The sequence below is a fragment of the Dromaius novaehollandiae genome, chromosome W (genome assembly GCF_036370855.1).
Source record: "Dromaius novaehollandiae isolate bDroNov1 chromosome W, bDroNov1.hap1, whole genome shotgun sequence".
NCBI classification, from domain to species: Eukaryota; Metazoa; Chordata; class Aves; order Casuariiformes; family Dromaiidae; genus Dromaius; species Dromaius novaehollandiae.
Window position 1 is genome coordinate 70,296,308 of NC_088130.1, and position 22,149 is coordinate 70,318,456.

At 47.3% G+C, this 22,149-nt stretch overlaps 1 protein-coding gene across 17 annotated transcripts in view; it reads right to left on the reverse strand.

The window, feature by feature from the left end:
* LOC112994500 (transcription factor 4) overlaps window positions 1–22,149 on the reverse strand; it is a 208,706-nt gene that overhangs the window by 94,569 nt on the left and 91,988 nt on the right. For all 17 annotated transcript variants that reach the window (XM_064500923.1, XM_064500916.1, XM_064500913.1 and 14 more), the window contains one exon: window positions 12,493–12,557. In XM_064500923.1, the coding sequence (XP_064356993.1) occupies window positions 12,493–12,557 (65 nt within the window). The remainder of the gene's footprint in view (window positions 1–12,492; window positions 12,558–22,149) is intronic.

Sequence of the window (22,149 nt, forward strand, 5' to 3'; positions counted from 1 at the left end):
ACTAACGCTAGCGGTACTTTTTCACAGCTATTCCAAAGCTGGAAAATCCATCGTTTTACAAAGTCCATCCAAGACTGGTCTTCATGGAATTAAAACTTCTAAAAATGACCATTCTGCTCTTGATTTGACCTGGAAATGTATATCTATGAAAAGGAAATAGTAAGGACTCATGGAGAATTATCACTCTATCACTCTTTCAGGCCCAAGGCTTACAGAAAGGGGAGCAATGAGCCGGGATACAACTGCTGAGGAGTGTCTGGACAACAGTCACTGAAGCAGCCTTACTGAGCAGGCAGCAATGCCCTGTTCCCAGCAAGATGCAGCTGCAGGATAACATACAGGGGCCTTTTCTTGACTCAGGATGGCCTCATGAAACCTTTCTCTGAGGTCCTTAAAATCTTAATTTTCAGGAGCAAGAACGCAAGCAGGACTTTCAAACTGGGGAAACAACTTATCTTGTATCATCTTGTTCACAAGAGATACGCTGAAGATTATGTTAGCAATCTCAAGCAGCCCATCACTCTTCCCACGTCATGGGGAAGATGTGGCAGTATGAGGCCATAAAGCAGTGGGCAGTTTCTTGCTTATTTTTTCTGTAGATGGCTATAATATGCTCAATAGTTAATTGCTTTTTTTTTGCATTAAATAAAAAAACTCTCTTCCTCCAAAAATTTTATTTTTGGACACAGTATCTCGTTATCCACCACGTGCACCATAAAGGTAGCCTGTCTATTAGAGAGGTATGTAAGAGAAGAGACAGAGAAAAACCCAAGTGTACTATATTTCAGTAATACAGGCCATTTTTATTAGACTTTCTATGTATTTTCCCCCAGACAATTTTGAAACAGTAGGATATGGAAAATATCCATACTTCTACCTGAATTATAGTATAGCCTATCCTTTCCTTACTATTAATAAAAAATGTTGACAGTCAAGCAAGATCCCTTTTCAAAGAAAGAAAATAGTTAAAAAAATCGGAAGGCTTATAAACATGAAGACAGATGGCTATACTCTGTCATTAACTTCAAAACAAAATAAAAATATTAACTTCTCCGTCGTTGCTAAACACGCCGCAGCGAGACTGGCGTGCCTGGCAGACACGCACCTCCGCTGCTGCACGGGCAGAAGGAAATACCTGGCTCCGGCGCTATTATTATTTATTATTTGTTAAGCACCGACAATGCGTTTGGCACTTTCCAAAGCCAGAGGGGAAAAATTGTCTTTAAAACGCCCGCCGCAGCACCGCCGGCTCGCTGGCACCGAGGATTTGGAGAAGACCCCGACCGCCGAGCCGGCCGGGGCCACCAAAGTCCTCTCCCGGAAAGCGCGTCCGCTTCGCTCTCCGCCTGCGTAGGGTTTATTCCCTGCGAGTTTCCCTTCGGTTCCCAAACGATTTGGTCTGCAGGCACCACGCTAAGCACCTCGCACCGGCCGCTTCCCCGGAGGAGCGGCGGCTGCACGGGGCGGCGAGAGGCAGCGCGGAGCCGTCCCCGGCGAGCCCCGCTCCCCGCCAGCGCCCGTATGCTCGCGCAGACCCGCGGGTGGCAAGTCGGCACCGCTGCTGCTGCTGCTGCTCCCGCGCAACCGCGCCGCGAATAAAAACGCGAGTTTCTTTGTTCTCTGTTTTCGCTTTTACTACGCCCTAATTAATACAAATGCCTCAAAATATTTATTAAAAGAGAGGGGAAAAAAAAACCCTCGCACACTTGAATGAAGAGTTTGATTATCCGCATAATGCACCAAATAATGAAATCCACATTTCCGAGGTAGGAGACGGCTGGAGCGCTGCTCCTGCACCGGGGAGGGCCCGGCGCAGCCCCCCCGCACGCGCGCTCCAGCCAGCAGCGGAGCACGAGTCGGTTATGGGGGGGAAAGCGACGAAAGGGGAACGGCGAAAATCAAGCAAAACAGGAAAGGGGAAGCAAGAAGGACACACCGCAAGCCGCTTCTGGTGCATCGGTTGACAGAAGGCAGCCTGCAGATGCGGACTCCTAACCTGGGCACTGCTGCGCTGCAAACAGCCGCGACCGCGCGGAAGAGCTGCCGGCTAACCGGGGACGCCCCAGCAGCCTGTACCCGGCCGGGGATGCACCCTCGGCGCGGCTCAGCACCCTAAACCCCACGCACACGGAACGCAGTGCACCCCGCTGCCCTGCAAAAATATGTTTATATCGGATTAAAACAAGCTGAAAAATCATCTTCGGTTGTGAGAAGAGGAAGAATTAGAAAAAGAAGTAGGGGCTGCTCCATGACAACTACGGAGCCATCTGATATCGCCTGTGCGCCTGAGGTATCTGAGGGTTGTCTTTTTTTAGGAAGGATGATAGCAGAACTTAGTCATTGTTTTTAATTATTCCATACATAAATAGATGGCAAGATTCATATTCTCATACGTTCCCTGAAATCTCTACTTGTCAAACGTAATTGCTCCTTTCCCAAGCCAAAAAGCAAAGGAAGGAGTTGCGTAACAGGGAAGCGGGGCCGGAGGGTCCCTGGAACAGGAGCTCACCCAAGGTCAACGCCGAGGCAGCCGGGAGCGCGGCTGAGGCTGGCACCGCTGCCCGAGCAGGGCACAGGCTTTCCAGGGGAAGGCAAATCTATTCCTTTTTTCTCCAGCTTTTAATAAGAAAGAAGTTAAAAAGCTTATGTGAAAATGAGGTGGCGAGGGTTTACTGGAGTATGAAAACTCTTAACAATAACTTAACAACTCATTTGGACCTTCCCAAAGAGCATGCAGCAACACAGGCACAAAACTTCTACCGGCTGTGCAGGACTTACAATTTCTTGCTGTCTAAAGGCATGTCATTTGTTTGCGAAAACACTGATTTCGCAGTGCATTCATGTACTGAACTATTTAATTATGTATCTGAAGGACTTAAAAAATAATTATTAGCCCATGCAAAGCGAAAGCTAAGGAGAAGTGCTAGACTTTGAGACTTGGAGAGACTTGGACAACTTTCAGATTGTCTAAACTGCAACAGCAAATAATGTAAGGAAGTTTGCAAAGCAAGAGAGAAATTCTGCGAATTGTAGAAAAGAATTAATAGCTGTCTTAGCTAGCACAGATCCTGACTAAATCATGGACGACCCTGGAGCTGAAATGGTGGAGAACCAGGGGAGAGGACCAGAAGAAGGCTGGCAGCAGGCAGCTCCTCCCGCGAGCTGGCCAGGACATTCGGTCAGTGCTAGCACAGCACGTGGCGGTGTGTCGTGCATGCGTGTCTGCACACGTGTGCCTTCTCCTCGCTCGATGTTCCCAGAAAATTGCCAGTGAAACTGGAGCTTCATTTAAAATTCTGGGACTCGAATCCAAAACACTCGATCAACGGATCCGCTCCCGAGGCAACAGGCATGAACCAAAGCAGGGGAAGTCCTGGATGAACACAAGGAAACACCTGTTTACTGGGAGGGTGGTTGAACGTCGGGCCAGGTGGCCCGGAGAGGTGGTACCGTCTCCATCCTTGGAGATATTCAAACCCAATGGACACGGTCCCAGCTCCCTGCTGGAGCAGGGCTGGACCAGGAGACCTGCAGGGCTCCCAGACAACCCCAACTGCTCTGTGACTGAAGCTCTCAAATTACAGCATCTTCAGCGAGACTATGTACATGCTCTCACAGCCACCACAGCAATATGATTTTTTGTTGGCGCAAAGAGCAATATTTTGCTGCAGCGCTTGGCTGGACCGTCGTTACCCTGCAACTGGCTGAACTGGAAAGCCAGTGTGTCTAGCGTGCTGGTTACTGGACTCATTCAGGGACATCACGGCTTATTAATGGGGAGAGGGAAAGAAACAGGTAGTTCACCACTACGGCAGGAGCACAAGGAGGTACAGAAGATTGTTGGCTTCGCGGGAAGCAACGAATGGTTCGTGAGAGCCCCTGTCTGCACCAAGACAAGTATGCAATAAAAATGGTTTCGGCCATTACTCCAGCAGCTCATTTCTTTACTTTTTAGGGTTTATAATACTTTTATCAGCAAAATTAAAAGATGCCTATAAGCAGTTGCAGCCTACCCAGCATGCCATATCATACATGCCAAGGGCAGCATCCCCATCGATCAGCCCTGGACACTGAGGCACTCACGGTCCATCCCCAGTCCTGACCACTGCCAGCATTCGTCCTCAAAGCAGCCTCCCCTCTTCCGTCAAACGGAAAATGATGGTCTTCCATCAAACACCGGCCACATCTGAACCAGCAACGAGCAGCGCAGCGCGGTGGCATCGCTGTCCCCTCTGCGGAGCGCTCACCTCCGCGACAGCGCGGCGAGTCTGAGCGCGGCGACCGCAAAGGCCGAGCAGGCTCCTCTTAGCGCTCAGCCACAACCTAAACCCATCACGGCACATCGCGAACAGCGGTGTTGTTTTGTTGCCAGGTTATGAGCTCTCGAAGGCGCCCTTGGAACGCTCCCTGCCAACAAAATAGCCCTCGGTTTAACATCTGAACCCAGGGGCCGGGAGAAAAGCGCTGCCTTTTACCACTAAATTGCAGTGTTGGGTTTTAGCGTTTCTTCAATTATGATATGGACAATGAAACCGTGTCTTTCTGGATGCATGAGGAATTCTGCTAAATGAGCCATTCAGACATCTGAACTTAAGTCTGTTCTTTTAATACATTTGATTAACATGGAAATTTTATCTCTTATGTCATTATTTTAGTGCTGTAACATCAAAAACATTAGTCCGCAATGTACCCGTGATCACGGGAGGATAGTTTATGGGCGCCAGAACGAACTTCTGGAGCAGAAGTAATGATTCCACCTCCCCAAGCGAGATGCTCGTGCAGCAGCTAAGACGGAGGCAGACCTTCTCAAACCATAAAGGGCAGCAGAAGCTACTAAGAGCAATGCTGCTCCCCAGCCCCGCTGGTGCGAACGGGACTTGGCCACAGACAGTGGCCAGAATTTCGCTTATTAATCTTGCTTGTTCCCCTCTGGGCACTGACAAAGCCAGAGAAACCGGGCTGAGGCTCCACTCCGCTTCCTCACCCCAAGTGCACGGTGATACCTACGCAAGCGGCCAGCACCGCCGTGCCAGCTGAGGGCAAACTCTGGACTCAAGTGGCAAGGAACCACTTCTTTTTCTCTTTGAATTTAGTTTAGCCAAAGGCTATACTTACAATACAGCCTAATTTTATTTTTGCACCACATTTCTTCTGGAGCATATCACATCCACACACAGCTGTGCCTGGTAAGTACATATTGCCCAGTCAAGAAGTCAGCGTGTTCAAATATTTAAAAACAAATAAACAAAGCTCTGTAGCTTGTGTTAAGGGCACTGACACTTCATATCTAATCACAAAAAAAGGATTAGTGATAGACTTTGCAGGAGTCTAAATTCCTTGGTACATTGGGTATCTTTTGTCATCTTAGTGTAGTTTTTGTGTGTTTTTCTAGGGAGAGAGAATGAAGAAGAAATTATTATAGGTGAAGGAATCTTGCCACCAAAATGTGAGGAAATCTAGTTATTTGACTAAGCAAAAAAATACTAAGTAATTTGTAAGAGAAGAATAAAATGAACTCGCTGTGTCTCAAGAGGTCTGCGATATGATCTTCAGAAAAGGTAGCTTGCCAATTTAATTGAGGTAGGAGTTATTTAATTTTTTTTATATACAGGTATAGCTTTCAATAAAACTACATATGCCTATAATACTGCAATGGCAGATGTGTCTCGATTATTAGAGGTGGGCTCTGGGGAATATATACAACGGATCTTGAAATCCGTAAGCAGCTGTTTGGAAGGGAGGGGTGGAACATTGCAACACACACACATGTTCCTTAAGTGCAGTAATGTTTTGTTATTTTACTGCAGGTGTATTACAGAGATGAAATTTAATAACTTATTGTATACAATACCAATAAAACTGAGAGATTCTTTGCCCTGATGTTCACGAACAAAGTATAAATTAGAAGCGGTTCTGAACGCAGCAGCTCTGAACGCAGGCACACGCGGCACCTCTGCTGACACCTTCCCTGGCTGACACCAGAATGCTATCGTTTCTGCTATTTCCTACCAAAATGTGGTCAGGCCACTATAAAAAAAGTGCTTTACAAGATATTGGAGAAAGTGTTGCTGATCGAGTTGAAAGAAACCAAAAGCATCTGAATGCGTGGGACGACATTTGTGCAGTGAGGTCTCTGCAACGTGGGAAGCCCCTGTGTGATGCTACCAGAGGGATCTTTGTAATAGCCACTCTTCAGTGCCTTGAAACAGAAGCCTGTTTTAGAATACGCATTAGTCTCAACCTCATGCTGAATGAAGCACTGAGGAAAGGCCTTTCAAAAGTATGTATCAGATAAAAACATAATCCCTCCTGCTTTTTTTCCCCTTCTGTCTTTGCTGGACTGCTCTTCATATAATTAGAGACGCTGCAACAGCTCAATAATTCACAGCAGAAAAAGGAAGTCCCAGTACTTCTGGAAGGAAAAAGAAAATGGGCAACAGCTATTTCTGTCCACTCCCTTCTCAGCATGAGAGCACTGTTATGCAAGGATTTACACACTCACTGGACACACAGACACGGAGGCACAGGCAGCCAGGCTAAATTAATTTATATGCGCTTGCCATGGAATCTGCATATCCTTTCACTTCCATTATACTCATTTTAAGGTTTTCCAGCAATATTTCTACTATTTCTATACAAAAGGTGTATCATATACTCCCTCCGTTATGCTCAACGAACCTCAAACATGCAAGAATTAAAATCTAAGGCTTTCCTTCTGCTCCTCGATGGGAAAGGTTCAAAGAATCCTACTGCAACTGATGGGAATGGAAAAGGGATGGCAAAGGGGGCATTTCCGCGTGAAGTGGAAAGCGTGTCTGCCATGCTGCCACCTGCTCAGAGGGAGCAAAGCCAAAGACTTCTCCCCTCTGTGTTGGCTGTAACACAGAGAGCACAAAAGGCCATGTGTATCTAATAAGAAAACCTTCTGAGGAAGCCCCACCACGTGCCAAAGCCTCCTCTCAGCCTCCCCAGGTGTCCACCCCTCAGGCTGCCCCCACCTAACTTCCCACCTTCCTACCCGTGCCACCCCACCGCAGAGGAGAGAAAAGGTGGGACGCGAAAGAGCAGAGAGGAGCCAAGATCATGCAGGAGAAAGGACGTCACGACAGAGCCAAGGAGGACTGTAATGTCCAGTAAATACTTGGAGCCAGATCCAATTGAAAAACATACAGAAGAACATTGCCAGCTACAAGAGGCTTTAACTCAGGTTGGGTCTACATGAACTTTTAAGTGAATTTCTAGAAACCTACGCCAGAATTGGCATACTCACTTGACCTCATAGCCTGCCATGCCCTTAACCGTATGTTCCTGGAAACCGTCTGGCTCTCCTTCCAGAGGCATGGGATTTGAGACTTCGGGGTGAGAAAAGGGAGCGTAGGAATGCAACAAGCTAGGGAAGAAAAGGCTCAAGGAAAAGGCAGGCAGAAAGAAGTCATTCTGTTGATCAGCCTTTTCCTTTACCACAGTATCTTGAATCAAGCTTAAGGCTAGCAGGTATGTTCTCATTCTGGATGCAATTTATTACATTATAGAAGCAGAACTTTTTTTTAAGCTGGCTGAGTATATATAACTGCACTAGCTTTCACCTTAACACTTCATTCCAGCTTCAGCTTTTAGAAGTGGGATGGTTCCAGCTGGCTTTGGAGAGCATTTCTTGAGCATCAAGTAGATCAGTACATCCAAAGACAACATTTAGACTCCCTTTCCAAAAGTGTTAGTAGCAAAAACAAGTCACCTTACGATTTTTGGATTTTATTTTAAGTTAAAACACCTTGAAAACTAAATATCAGTTACTGTGCATTTGCCAGAAAGGCACAGTCCAAATTTTAAAAGAACTGTCTAATTTTGTGTTGCCTTGGAAATCTAGGGAGTGTTTTCTGGCCATCAAGCTCATTTTACAGTTCTCTTTATTCATTGCTTTCTTGAATTAACTATTGCTCAGAAAAGCGCAATAGCTCTGGATTATTCAAAGTTGGTCCTATCGACTATTAGCTGATTAGTGGATCCATGGTACTCTAAGCAGCACACGTTACTATTAGTCTAATAACAGTATTTTGTATATCCAGATCCTCTTGCACCAAGGAATATCAATGTTTTATAAACACTGCAGAATTAACGCAACCCCTCATTTTTATCTGTCATTTGGGAAACCAAAGCATTGTGATTTACACAAGTTTATCCTTCAGCCTGAACAATGCGCTCGCATCCCTCGGGAGCCGCTTCACGGTTCCCACGGCGAAGTCCGCGCGCGCCCTCGCACCCATCCGCGCGCCCCGAGCGCTGACGCAGCAAAGCTCCTCTTTCTTATAACGCTTTCTGGCTTTACCAGCTTTAACTGTACTAGAAAGTGCTGATTTACATTAAGCTCTTTGAATAAAGAAGCAGATGTATTGCCCTTCATTATGGAGTGCAGGCTCTTATTTACAATCCGAGTGCCAAACCAATAACACAGAATAATACAGGAAACCAGAAAAACGGCTGGAGGAATAAAATGGGCAAACTTTTCTTAATCCTGCTGCCTTACTAATCCCCCCCAAATCAGCACAGTTAAAAAAAAATCGATCTTTGGGGAAATGGTAAGTAGCACAGAATTAAGACAACATGCAAACTCCTGACTCTACCGAACGAAATGAGATTTTTGTCATTAACTTCAGGGAAGCCAGTGTTTCAAAAGTGTCTTGACAACAACTTCAGTACATGTTTCTTAGGTGACTTGTCTCTAATGGAATTAAATAGGTCCCAAGATGCGCCTTCTTCCATCCCCACTGTAATCAGTGTTGCATTCGCTATGGTTTTCAGTGAGAGCAGAATTGGGCCCTTGGCTCTGAAATAAAAACCATCTTGACGTGAACGGGTCGCTGTGTATCTGCCCTCTTCTCTCGTTGCTGTGAACAGGGATGGAAACCTCAGCTCACGGCTGCGGTTTGCGTGGAGAGAGATTGTTGGGTTTTTCCCTACCAGAAGATTAATAGGTAGCAAGTTCAATATCGTTAGGTATTTAGTTTTCCTTAATTGTTCCAGGAACTCATCTGCAGAGAGCAATGCAGCACATCTGGAGGTGGCAATTTACCTTTCAGAAATCAACAAAATCTGCACTCTCCTCTCGCGTTTGGGAAAAAGGCACGCGCACAACAACTCCTGCTCCTCAAGTCCCTAAGACAACTGAACGCTTCAGGGTCTCCTGAACTATCCGCAGTGTTACCACCAGCATTTGCTTTGGAATTCACTAAGTTTCCTTCAATATCGTCTGTCTAGATAAGCTAATCTTTTTTAATAGATATGAAAACACATCCCGGAAATCTTGCAATAGACTTGTAGCTTTTCGCTTTATTTTAAGCCCAAAGGTTCATACTCCTTAATAATTTGGTGGATCCTGATAGTTCTGCAGCCTGGAGAACAGACAACAGATGGCCCAGCCTCAGCACTAAGCATTATTCCTTCGGTACCTTGCGGGAATTCAAGGGATTCTCATTTTAGAAATGTTTTTTCTCCTTCCTGCTGGAGCACTGGTCATCTATTTTATCCACTTTTCCAACACATTTCAAGAGCCTGCATGCATATGGCAGGAAGAAAGACCCTATTCCATGGATGGGACTATTCATTATTTGTACTTTTTGTTAATATTTCCCTAATATTCCTCAAATTTTCATGAATGAAACCAGAGAAAAGAAGAGTGAGTAGATGAAGAGTGAGCAGGCAGGGTAGCAAGTTTTCCCCATTGAATCTTCACTGGCTCTATGCAAGCACGGAGCATGGCCACGGAGCTACAACTGAACAACCCACACAGATAGCAGAACAGCGTCCATACCAGCTGACTTCTGCGGAAACTCATCCCTCGAAATGCACAGCATGATCATTCAGAGACATCATCCAGAAAAAGAAATGCATTCACTCTCGCGCTATAACCTCAGCTACGGGATCGCTTTACTGCAATAGGTGATGCACCCGTGCCAGGATCCTGGCAACACCTATTCTGCTGGCACGGAGAACGTGGGCAGAGGTGTTGTGGTGCTCAGCGGTGCCCCGCTTCGGGCTGCCCCCCGGGGCTCGTGCTCTCCTTCCCGGAGCGGGCAATAGCTTGCCAAAAGGCTGCCGCGTATCAGTGTTTCAAGGTTTCGACCTCTTCTGTGTTCTGGACCAAAGAGAAATCCAGTGACCAGCAACAGCCGTGGACACTTCATGCAGTTGGTGCTTTTTTGAACAAAAAAGAGGAACCTGGGCTGCCGGTTTCTCCAGGCAACCGCCCTGCGCGCGGTGATGAGCCGGCAGTTCCCCTTTCGGAGTTTCACCCCGTGGCGATCCACCCCTCGGTCCCCAGCGCCGGCGGGCAGCACGGTCCACGTGGGCTCTGCGGGGCGGCACCGGTGCGGCGGGGGCAGCCCGCAGCCCGCCAAGGCCCTGCACAGCCCCCGGACGGCTCGCGTCGGGCACACCGTGATGCTGCAATCCCATCAGCGCCTAGTCACTCTTCTGCCGTTTGCTATCGGGTATATTTGGGTGCAGGACACTTCTTTGACACTGACTCTAGGTCACTCGCCACTACTGTAGAGAACCTATGCGAGATGCAGGCTCACTTTGGGTCCTGAAGCTGATGATGCTAAAAAAAATGATCTGTTTCTGGTAAATTGTCTCCCCGAGCTCACAGTTGCATCCCTGCCTTTAGTTTCCAAGTTTATCTTTTTACCCCCAAATCAAAGGAAATCCACACCTGTGACCAGCAGACATCCATAAACACCCCGTGCATACACGAATCCGTGCGGATTGCAGTATGAGTCGTCTTACTGCGTCTCAGACTTCATGCAAAATGGACAGATCACACAACCTATTAAGCTGTAGTGTCATTTTGAATGCTGAAACAATTTCTAACTCCCTTTCAGTAATACAAGACCATTCAAATACAGCAAGATTGTAAGCAAAACTAAAAGCAGAATGCAACAAAGAGAAGATATGTTTTCAGATGAGACCCAGCCCTGAAGCACCGGGGAACCCCAGGTGCCCGGGGCTGCAGCGAAGGGTCTCGCCCGGGGGCCGGTGAGACCACATGTGAGGCACAAATTCCCAAATGCTATGCGAGGACTGGGAAGATGAGTCATCCTGCTAGCTCTCCGCAATAGGAAGCAAAGGCATGCAAGGATTTTAAGGGCTGGTTGCTAAAATTAACTAAGAATTACTGCAGTTGTTGGGAATCAGGTAAAGACAGAGGTATGTGTGTGATCTGCATTCACCTGCTCTGGTTATTGCAATTCAGTCGAAATCAGTAAGTCGTTTGTTGTCTCAATAAATAGTGATGTATGTGGATGTTAAATGCATCAATAAGACTACTTTCACAGCTCGGTTTGTAAACTGCCACTAGTAGGAATCTCCACGTCCTTCCACTCTGTTCCACGCAGAATTAAAAATGCACAGTTTTGCCTTAAACCAGGCAGCAGAACACCTTTGCTGCCCCTTCCAACCCAACCCGAGCCCGGCGTACAAACCTCTGCGCGGGAAACCTCCCCAAACGGCACCGAGCTGGCGACGACTCAGAGCGCAGGGGCTCCGGGGCAGCGAGGGAACCTGGCCCCAATAAGCTGTTCCAGCTGAAACAGCCTAAAACAGTTTCCCCATATTATTAAAGGATGTGGATGTACAAAAGTGATGCAGGGATCAAGTATTTCCCTGTCCTGTGGGGAAACAGCAGGCATTCTGGGGGCCGATTTTTCTTTTTTTCCTGGCAGATTTATGCATAATAAAGCCTTGAATATTAAGAAGGCTATTAAATTCTTTCAATAGTTTTCCAAAGTAAGAAGCTACTGCACTTATAAAAAGGAAAGGAGGCCTAGCACTCTTCAAAAAACAAAATGAATTTGAACGTACGATTCATATTGCTACTGAAAGTGAAAAGAAAGTGTCTTTTAAGGAAATCAATTGTCTTGAAACAAAGCACGGACTTTTGGTTATTGATAGTATTTTTAGACTCAGACTTTCTCTGGAGACTTAAAAGTATGCAAATGCAAAGTGCACAGAGGCACACACGCACACATGCTATACCTTTGTATTACACTGGCTTTTTATTATTTAATTAAACTACTCTTATTTTTCTAGCTCACGCATGCTTCCCTTGAGACGGCTTTGCTGTTAGCCTGCTGGCCTTGACTTCCAGCCAAAAACAATTCAGAAACAAAAAGGGACAACAAATCATATTTTCACAGACATTTTTATCCCTCAATACAACCTTGTTTTCACACAACATCATACAGATTCGAGGCGAACTAGAATTCACGGCAGTGGCCAGGCGAAGCCGGGGCTGCGGGCGGGAGCTGCGCGGCGGCACGGCTCGGCCGGGAGGTGCAGAAGAAGCGTCTGCAAGCACCGACCATTTCTGAGCAACGCGCGCTTGCAATCGCTCCTGCGTCCGACGGAGCCTAACTCGAGGGCGAACGAGCTTAAGAAGCAAAGCTCGTTTACCGGACTGTCTATCACAAGCCCTCCGCAAAGCAGGTTTCCACTTACCTGGTGGCAACCCTGTAAATTCGAGTCTCTTCCATACGAGGAGTATGAACCCCTTTCTGTTTTACCTGTTAAGAAAAATAAACAAATTAATTAAAACAGGTATTAAAAGGCGTGCACGTATCTTCTCCGAGCGCTTTATATGATGTCCACGGGGCTTTCCCAGCGCTGTTTACAGGTGCAAAGCGGGCGCTGCTTCCCGCAGGGAAAATTCCCGCGTGCCGCCGTGCCACCACCTCTTTTTTCCTCCCTTTTCCCCCCAGGAAGTCTTTATAACGCGGACGCAAGACCCTCGCGGCGGCAGCCCTGCCACGCTCAGAGAGGAGGAGGAAGGTGCTGCCGCAGCGGGAAGACGGGAGCGGGACGGGCCGGGGGGAGCGGGGCTGCCGCGAGGCCGCAGCCGGGCGCGGGACCGGCGCGAGGAGCATCGCGGGGCTCGTCCCGGCCATCCCCCAAACGGCACACGCACACCTGAACCAACCCACCAAGCCTTAACACGCGGCTGCTGTGGTTGACCTCCACCTACACGTGCTATCGGTAAGGTCTGGGGTAAAATATTAGCTTTCCCCTTCAAAATAATTTAAGGATCTGTAGCTTGTTTTTGTCGCGTGGTTGGTTTTTTGCACGATCTCGTGACTCGACCACGGGAACCTCCAGAATTTATTTGCGATGCATAGGGCACTTGGACGCGCCCGGACTGCCGCCGCCCTCCCGCGTGGCTCCGAGGAGGAAAACGCAGGGACATGTTTTAATCGCGAATCCTGGAGCCCCGGCGCAGAGCCGCAAGCGCGGCGCCCGGGGGGGCCGAGCCCCAGCGCCCCGCGGCCCCCGCCCCGGGCGCCCGTCCTTGCCGCCGCATCGGCAGCCTCGTCTTAATTTCAGTTGTGAAAAAATATTTATCCAGATACAAAAATAAACCCGCTGCAAATTACAAGTTGTCAGGGTTAAAATCTACTTCTATTTGTGTGGGGGAGGATAGGAGAACAGCACAGACATGAATCATTCTCAGTAATTTGAGTGTTTCCATGACATCAATGGGCACTCGGCCAGGGCTCTGCCGAAGCCTGCGAGGTACCAACGCGCCACAGCAGCCAGCGGGAGACGGACTTTTTGGGGGGATTATGCTCCCCATAAAGACTGCATCTCCAGCATCCCCCTTCAGCACCGCGCAGGCAGCTCGGGGAGCGAGCGCGTGGCGAGTGGGAGCCTTTAACTTTATTACGGCTGTTGCTGCTGCTGCTGCTGCTGCCGTTCCCGCACGCAGCCAGAAACCTGCCCTCGCTGCTGGGATCGGCTAACGAAAAAATTAGGAAAAAGTCAGGAAACCCTTAAAAGGGTATACACACGCAGATTTTCACTATCAACTGCTGTTATGAAATTACCACACTTTCTGTAACGATGCTTCATTTTCTAGGGGAGAAAATACCTTTTGTATAAACTGTCCGTTTCAAATCAGCTACAGCCCTGATGTCGACGCTCTGCTTAAAATTCACTGGCACATTCGTCTCAGCTAATAAAATTTGCGATCCCGTGCGCGAGCAGGCTCCCGGAGCGACCGCTGGTGCCCCCCAAGCCGGAGCTGCCGGGGAAGCGGGCACGGGGCGCCGGGCAGGACGGGGCGCCGAGCCGAGCCGAGCCGAGCCGAGCCGAGCCGAGCCGAGCGCGGCGGCACGCTCACTGCGGCTTTTTCGAGACAACCCTCCAGTACGAGAATGCGGCAGCCGCTGCGGATATTTTTTGGCACAAAGACAACGGTGGCAGTGCCAAGCCCCATGGCTAAAACTACTCAAAAGAGGCATAAGGGTAGCATTAATCGTTCAAGTCTTTTACTGCATGGAGTACTGCTGTCCATATTTTAAAACCTAAAAGTACCCGTTAGTAATATTTGTCGTAAGCCGAGGGAAAAAAAAAAAGAAAGAAGAAAAAAAAGGAAGCTTGAAATACAGACGAATAACAAATCTTGCCAGACATCCGATTAATTTTTCTACCTAGAGGACCAAATGTGAAAACGTGCCATTTGCTCCTCGCACTCTGCACACGCAACAAAATATATATCCTTACGTGGCTTTAGGAGCTGGCGACTGAAGCAAAGCTCCGCCGAAGAAGTTGACCTGCAAAGGCTGGTTAATAACTTTCAAGCACACACTTATTCTTAAGGCAATGCAGAAAAAGCATCTTCATGATTATCTGAAGTAACAACCCAGTGCGTGTGTAAATATATATATGTATGTATACGTCCTCCATCGGTTGGCACAATGCATGCCACTCAAAGGGGAGACAAAGAAAGGACTACAGGCAGCTCCTGCTTCCTGCAAGCACACCGAGCCGGAGACTGTGCTCTCCAAATACTGCAGGAAAAACTACCGATGGTCTCCGCCAAACTCAAATGATTGCTCCATAAATATTTTGCTGGCATTTTTGTTGGGCTGCACAAAATAAAGCAGCACAGGCTTGCCAGTCAATCCACGAAGAAGCCACTCGCCTCTCCATGGTGCAATTTGAAAAATTAATCAAATTAAGTAGAAAATTTAAGCAACTTGCAGAGCACAAATGCAAGTCGTCTGATTCCCCCCGCTCCCCTCCCGGCCCCGGAGAGGGGGCACCTCGCCTCCGTGCTCGTAGGCAGAACGGGAAGGCAGGAGGCATCTCTCTCCGTCTGCACAGAAAAGGGAAGTGAAGCTGTTTCTATAAATGATTCGGGTTCAATGTTTGCATTGATTTCATGTTTGACATTTTTTTTTTAGAGACGAGTTCAACCAGAATATTCTGATTCGGGTTTCCAGTGCCCTACATTTGGGGTTTAGTTCTTGGTTAGACTGAAAGAAGGCAAAGATGCTTTAAAAAAGGAAAAAAAGTAATTACATCAGGGATGGGAATGTGAATGGCTCAGAATTTGGATCTGTTCAGGTCTGCAATTTGGCTTAAACTTATTTCTTAATTTATTACAGCATTTCTAACATTTCTCAAAATTATTCTTTATCGTTCTTCCCAATGCCCTGTGTCTCCAGCGCACGCTGAAAGGAGCCTGGCTGACTCCTCCGAAGGGAACGACAAAAAAAGGGAGGATTCACCTCTGAAGCAGGACCAGACACGAGAAACACGCAGCTGGGAGACGATTTTGGGGAAAGTTCTGAGCAACCGGAGAATGGGCTAAACTTTATAGCTCCCCGTCCGTCTTTACACTGTGCATCGTCATTTATGTATTATCAGCTGTGGCAGGCGGTGTTTGCATTATTATGAGGACCATGAAGCAGTTTACTTCAATAACCTACAGTTCTTGCATTTATTTTTATTTTTTATGCTTGCTGAGGTTTGGGTGCACGAGAAGCGAGGGAGTGGGCACCAGGGAGAGAGGAGGACGGGAAGCATCTCCGCGTTCACCAGCGCACGTGAAGACCACCCTGCCTCCAGGTGCCGGCCCTAGGTGACCTGCTGCCCAGCTCTGCGCAGCCCCTTTGCACTGTGACACCCAGGCTCCCAGCCCCAGAGGTCTGAAAACCCAACTAATTTTAGCACAGAAATCACGCCAAAACCTGTATAGAATGATGAATTATTCCAGGAAAAACCCCACTGAAATCAATGAGCTCCTGCACGCAGCACATGCCCTACCAAAGCTAAAGGGACAGAATCCCAATAATTTCAATGCCATCACAGCCCAGGTGAGCACAATGCTAGGGGAAGGAGATCTTTCTGACACAAGAGATGATTTTTCCCCTTACGCTGATGCGCAGTAAACAGTAATGCTTCTTAAAGAGACATTATAATGCCACAGCAAGTGCTAGCACAAAGGGAGGTTTCTTTTTTTTAAGAAACAGTACCATCAACATGCAAAGGAAATTAAATCCTAAAACCTATACTAAAATAATGCTGCAGATGCGACTCGAGCAACCTAAAGCAAGGAAATTCAGAGCTCAAGTGGTCCTTCACCAGACTCGCCTCATTGGTCTAGTGCTTATGCTTAACAACAAGGTTAATTCCCAGATAGCCCTAAAGCCAAACTACGGCCTTACGTCCGCACACTACATATATGTGTGCATGTAAATATAGATATATAGATATAATATTTTGTAACGTGGATTGCAGTAGTGCATGCCGACACGCGCGCCAGCCCGCTCTGCATGACCCGGCTCCTCGCGCCGCGCCGCGGGCCTGGGCATGGCTCTCGCTGCTGCCCGTGTCCAGCCACCGCAGGAAAACACAGGGCTCATTTTTTGCCACTGGTCTTGGTTCATGAAAACGGGACCCAGATCGAAAGACCGAGGCAAATTGCTCCATCTATTTCTCTACGCTACCAAGGAACAGCATCTCGTAGAGGGCAACATGTGATTTCCCTGCTCGCGTGCCCTTAAAATGAAATAGCTGTGACAAAACTGTGCTTGAAACTGCAAAGATAAGAACGTGAAGACACCACATCAAAGACCATGTTCTACCAGGCTTCAGTGAAATGCTCCCTTTGCCTCTGCCTACGCCACTGCAAGCAATGAGGCTGCGCAGCCGACGCTCCCGCCCCGAGGAAGAAGGGTGCCACCGCGATCGGCCATCTAACCAAGGCGAGCTTCTCCGAGGCGCACGAATCAGGGCTTTAAGCGAAACAACTATTTCGGTGTCCGTTGAAGAAATCACATTTCATGAGTTAAAGAAATTTGAAAGGAACCCCACCATCGTGGACCTCTGCGTTTGTCTCACAGACACTGGTCTCAAATTAACGACCATGTTCACTAACGAACAACTGTGCGCTTCACCTCCAAAGCCGGGGAAGGGAAGAGCGTTCATCTGAGACAACCCTGTGTTCGGAGCGCAGATGCATCTGACTCCATCAGCCTCCTCAGTCTCCTCTCCTTTCCTTACGCGCATGGAATTGAAGTCTAAAGGAAATAATTATCGTCATCCAAGCCTGAACACCTGTATAACTCCGCATACAGGCAAATTTTTTTTGGAAAGAAACAGAAACTCTGCAAGACCCCGCTCGCCCCGTGGTCACCACTCGCTCCCACAGCAGACAGTAGTCAAAAGATGGGCGGGGGGTGAAAACAGGCAGCAGAAAACAAAGAAATACAAAATCATGATAAAATACTAGAGAAGCAGAATAAGGGGCAACATTTTCATGAAGATATGGGACAAATAAAAGCATGCTGTAATAACACGCCAGGCCTGAAAGCAGTGGGTAAGAACTGAATGTGCAGTACTGGGTGTTGTTTTATCCCGAGCAAGCCTTGTAGGACTATTTTAAATCGAAATGTATGGCAGGGTGATGCCTCCCCGTTTGCGGAGGGAGCGCAGGGCAGATCCCTGTCGGGTATCTGGAAACCCGGGGTTTCACTTGGGGGTGCAACCAGGACCGCTTCAAACAGGGGCGACGATAGGGATCTCCGGCCAGGAGAGACAAAGAATCGGAGGAGGACAATAAACCGGGACACAGCCAAAGTCCGGGCTTTAAATCTTCGGTCTGTAAACCACCGCCTATCTAGCAGCATTTATTAAAAGGCTACTAAAACAAACCATGTTGGACACGAGAAAGGATAAGGAGATCAAAAGCCTTATCTTCCCGACCGTGGCTCCAATCTACATCTAATCGCGACAGGCAGAATCCACCCTTATCAGGTGGCTGCGTTTCATCCAGAAGTGACAGCAGACTTGTAACCCTCGTCCTCCGCCTACACTTCGCGCTCAGCCAGGACCGCGGCCCCGTCTGAAGACGTCCCACGGCAGAGCCCCGGCGACACGGCGGGCGCGCGGCACAGCCGGAGCCCCCGCACACCTCGCACCGCGCCACACCACGGTACCACCTTCTGCACTCCCGCACGAATCTCGTTTATCCGCAGTATTACCCCAAAAAGAAAATTTAAGAAAAATCTCTGGCATTTCTCGTTGGTGTAATTTTGACCTTTTAAAAACAATTTGGACGGGATCATTCGGATTAGCTAAGCAGACAAAACAAACGAGGAGCTTCCAAGAGTATGGCAAAACAGCAGGAATGTTCTGGTAAATATATTGTAGCATATTAGGAAATGCCCAGTGGTCTCCAGTCGGTAATCTCCAGCAGAGGGCATGCATACCCCAATCACACTGGTACACTCGAGAACTGACATTTCCTAAGCATTTCGGGGAAAGCAACTTGGGCTGAGAGCACTGGCAAACTCATGGCACCAGCACGCGCACGCCCCAGCACTGCCAGGGCAAAGCCCAGAAAAGCTCCATCCTGAGAAACTGTCCGGGAATGTCGATTCCCACGCAGGAAAACCAGCCTTTGCGAGGGGGTTTTCACCTCTGCTGCACTGCAGTTTTGCTCAGAACCTTTCCCTCCCAAATGCAAATGCAATAACCTTTACGCAAAAAAATCACTCCTCGATACGAACTTTACACGCGAAAGGAATGCTAAACTGAGCCGTAAAATCCTGCCTGATTCGCAAACATGTTATTCTCTATAGGCAAAACACTGGCTGCACTAATATTAATAATAAAATTGAGCATCTTTAGTGCAACCAGATTTTTATCCTAAATTCTTGAACTATTTCACAAAATTGGATGGTAATACCTACAATTTTTAGTCAAATTTCCATTATTTCCTATTTTACTTAAGTCAGAGGAAATATAAAAGAATAGATCCAGGGATTAATTTGTCATTTGGTTGTCATGTTCCTTCCAAAATTGCTCGGTGAAGTTGCATAATGGAAAACTTTGTCACGTCTATCCAGGCTTACGGATCTGCCAGTGGAAGTATTTCACCCACAGCTGCTGAGCGAGGTCCCCTCTCCCAAATACGCCAGAGTCCCTATGTTCAAATAGGTACAAATGTATAAAGGGAAAATGTTCAGTTGTTCTGCTGCAGGACACAAAACACCTGCAATAATTAGCTGTTACTGGCCCATCCATACCAGTGATCCCATCCAACCTCAACCTCCGCCTTCCAGCCCAGAGAGTAACGGGCATTTGGGTCCCTTATCAGATAATATATTTTTTAAGTTCCAGTAGCCTTGGGAGATGAACTTAATTTACAAGGTCTACAAGGCAGGCAGCTTAGGTTACATGTAGGTCACAATAAATACTCCTCATCCCTTGGCCACGGCGAGCAGCGCTGCCAGTGCGTAAGTTGAAATGACAAGCCTTTATTATTCCTAAGCACTCGATTCTGAAACATTTGCACAATCTGTTAAGTCCAGACAAATTTAAATGGTTCTGACATGCAGCCTGCTAGGGTCAGTGACAGGGATAATGCCTCTTTACGTGGGTAAAATTTTGTGGCATATAGGTCACTCTCTTAAGGGGAATCAACTGTGTGTCTCTTCTTTGCATTTCCACCACAATCCTTCATCCTGCAGCCTGGAGCTGAGAGTGAAATGCAAGAAAGGAGCCGAGCGCTCAAAGCAAAAATCTGCTTCCAGGACAATCCATTATATCTGACAAGTTAAATGTTCCATGGTAGACCATATGGCATCGGAGCAGGGCCGACGATGGAAGAGGGAAACTCAGCAAATGCATCACAATTAAGGAGTTTGACTATAGACTTTACTTTGATTTACTTTATTTTTTATTAAATTTTAAATATTGCAGTCTTTCAATTTTCATACAGCCCTTCTAAAGTCCCTATCTGATCTATCAAACCAGCTATACAGGAACAGGTGGTTCACCAAAATCGTTTTCTGTGAAGTCTCATGGTCTTAGCTATTTTAAATAGTGGTCCTGATTAAACCATTTTTAAACTGGGTAATTTGCGAAGCGCAGAACATTTCTATTATTAACACGCGTAAATATTATTAGTAGCCTATTAAAGACCAAAGAAGAAATAATCAAGCAAAAAGAGAAGAAAATAGCATAACCTCCCACAAAGTCTTGGTGATGAGCTCTTGATAGAGAAGTCACCCCAAAGAAGAGCTAGGACACGCGAGACTGCACTGCATATTAGCAGGAGGAGGAGCAATCCTGGAAATCACCCTGCTGAAACCCCTCCAAGTCCTCTGGCTATGCATTTTGCCCAGGATCGGCCCCTTGCTGCCGGGAATATTCCTGCAAAGGCATGGCAACAGAGCCGTCGATCTCAGAGATCTTTGCCATCTTCAAGGTCTGTGACTTCATGGTGCAAAACGGGAGAAATATATGCAACCCCCTGGGCTTTCGCACAGTTTAACATTACGTATATGTTGGTTTCACACACACATACTTAACTAGATCCACTTCTGAATAATTATCAGGTATGAGTCCACATCTGCCACGGTCCTTTTTTTCTGCTTTAATTACTAAATCGTATTAATGAATCAAGCAAAGGTGTGAATGGTAACGAAACAAGCCTTTCTGTAAGATGCCCTGCATCCACCGCTACTTTCTTTGGAAACGCAGAATTCTCGGGAGCTGAAGGAGGAACCCCTGCAACCAGCTGACATAGCTGAGCAGCGGGAAACAGCATAAAACGGGGAAACACCTGCTTTGGTGCCCCTATGGAGACCAGCCTTGAGTGACCTAAATAACAAATGGAACCAGAAGAAAAGCCACGCAAATTAACTACTATAAACTATAACTAGCATAAAATAACAAATTAATTTATAATGAAGTTCCTAAATTATTTGAAAACACACTGCTGAAAACAGTAACCAGTATTTCCAGAATTCCTTGCAAAGAATCTCTTTTGTAAAAGACAAGAGAAAGACTTGTACAAAACTGTCATTATTCTGGTCTGATATTGAGCAGCTCCGCTATCATTCACTAATAAAATATGCAGAAATAATTGCATAGCCATTTTTGGGCAATTCCTTGGGATCAAGATGCAAAAATAAAGTAGGTAACCTAAGCTAAGCCCTTATTTAGGCATTTAAATCATATAGTCAGGAGAACTGTAAATCCAAGCCGGTGTCACTGATTTCAGCGAAAGTTGCTGGTGGTCAACTAACCCAAACAAACCACTTATTTGGGCTGTGGAATTGGGAACCTATTTTAAGTACTTATTTTTGGAATCCCTTTTTTTTTCCCCCTTAATTTTGACCTTGTAAGTGCCGAGCCAACGCTGCTCCCAGTAGAGGCCCATCCTGCCCAGCGCTGGAGGCCACAGACCGCGGCCGGGGGTTTTGGACGGACTGCCCAGCCACATGGGCAAGGCTTTCCAGGAAAGCAAGGGGAGAGGAGCTCGGTGCTCAGGGTTGAATGGTGCCTTCTTCAGCATGAAGTGGTATGTGGCCACTCTTTAAATATTCGGTAGGCTTGTAAAGGTATGATATGATTTTCTTATATTAAGTGTGTTCTTCTTATTCAAAATGAGTACTACTCATCGTTTTTAAGGCTTAACAACATTAATTTTCCAAATGACTTTCACGATACCTCTCATTAGGGCTTCGTACAACGGCGTTAGGGCTCCCACCTCCCTACGAGGTAGCCCTGCGCTTGCCTCCACAGGGCTGCCCAGCACCGACCCTTTTGCGTCTCCCGCGGAGGGGAATCATCAGACTAGACATGAGATTCTGGACTCTCCTGATGGGAGCAGTGGGGGAAAACCGGAGCTGGTTTTAGGATGGATCCTAGCACCAAATGCCAGAAGAGAGTGAGGAAACATCAGAGAAATCCACGAACAAGAAAGGAAGAAACAGGAGCTTCTCCAGCTCCCAGCAGAGGCCACCTCGCCTGACGCCGGGGAGCGATGGGAGACAAGAAGGTTTTGTTCCCAACAAGCTACAG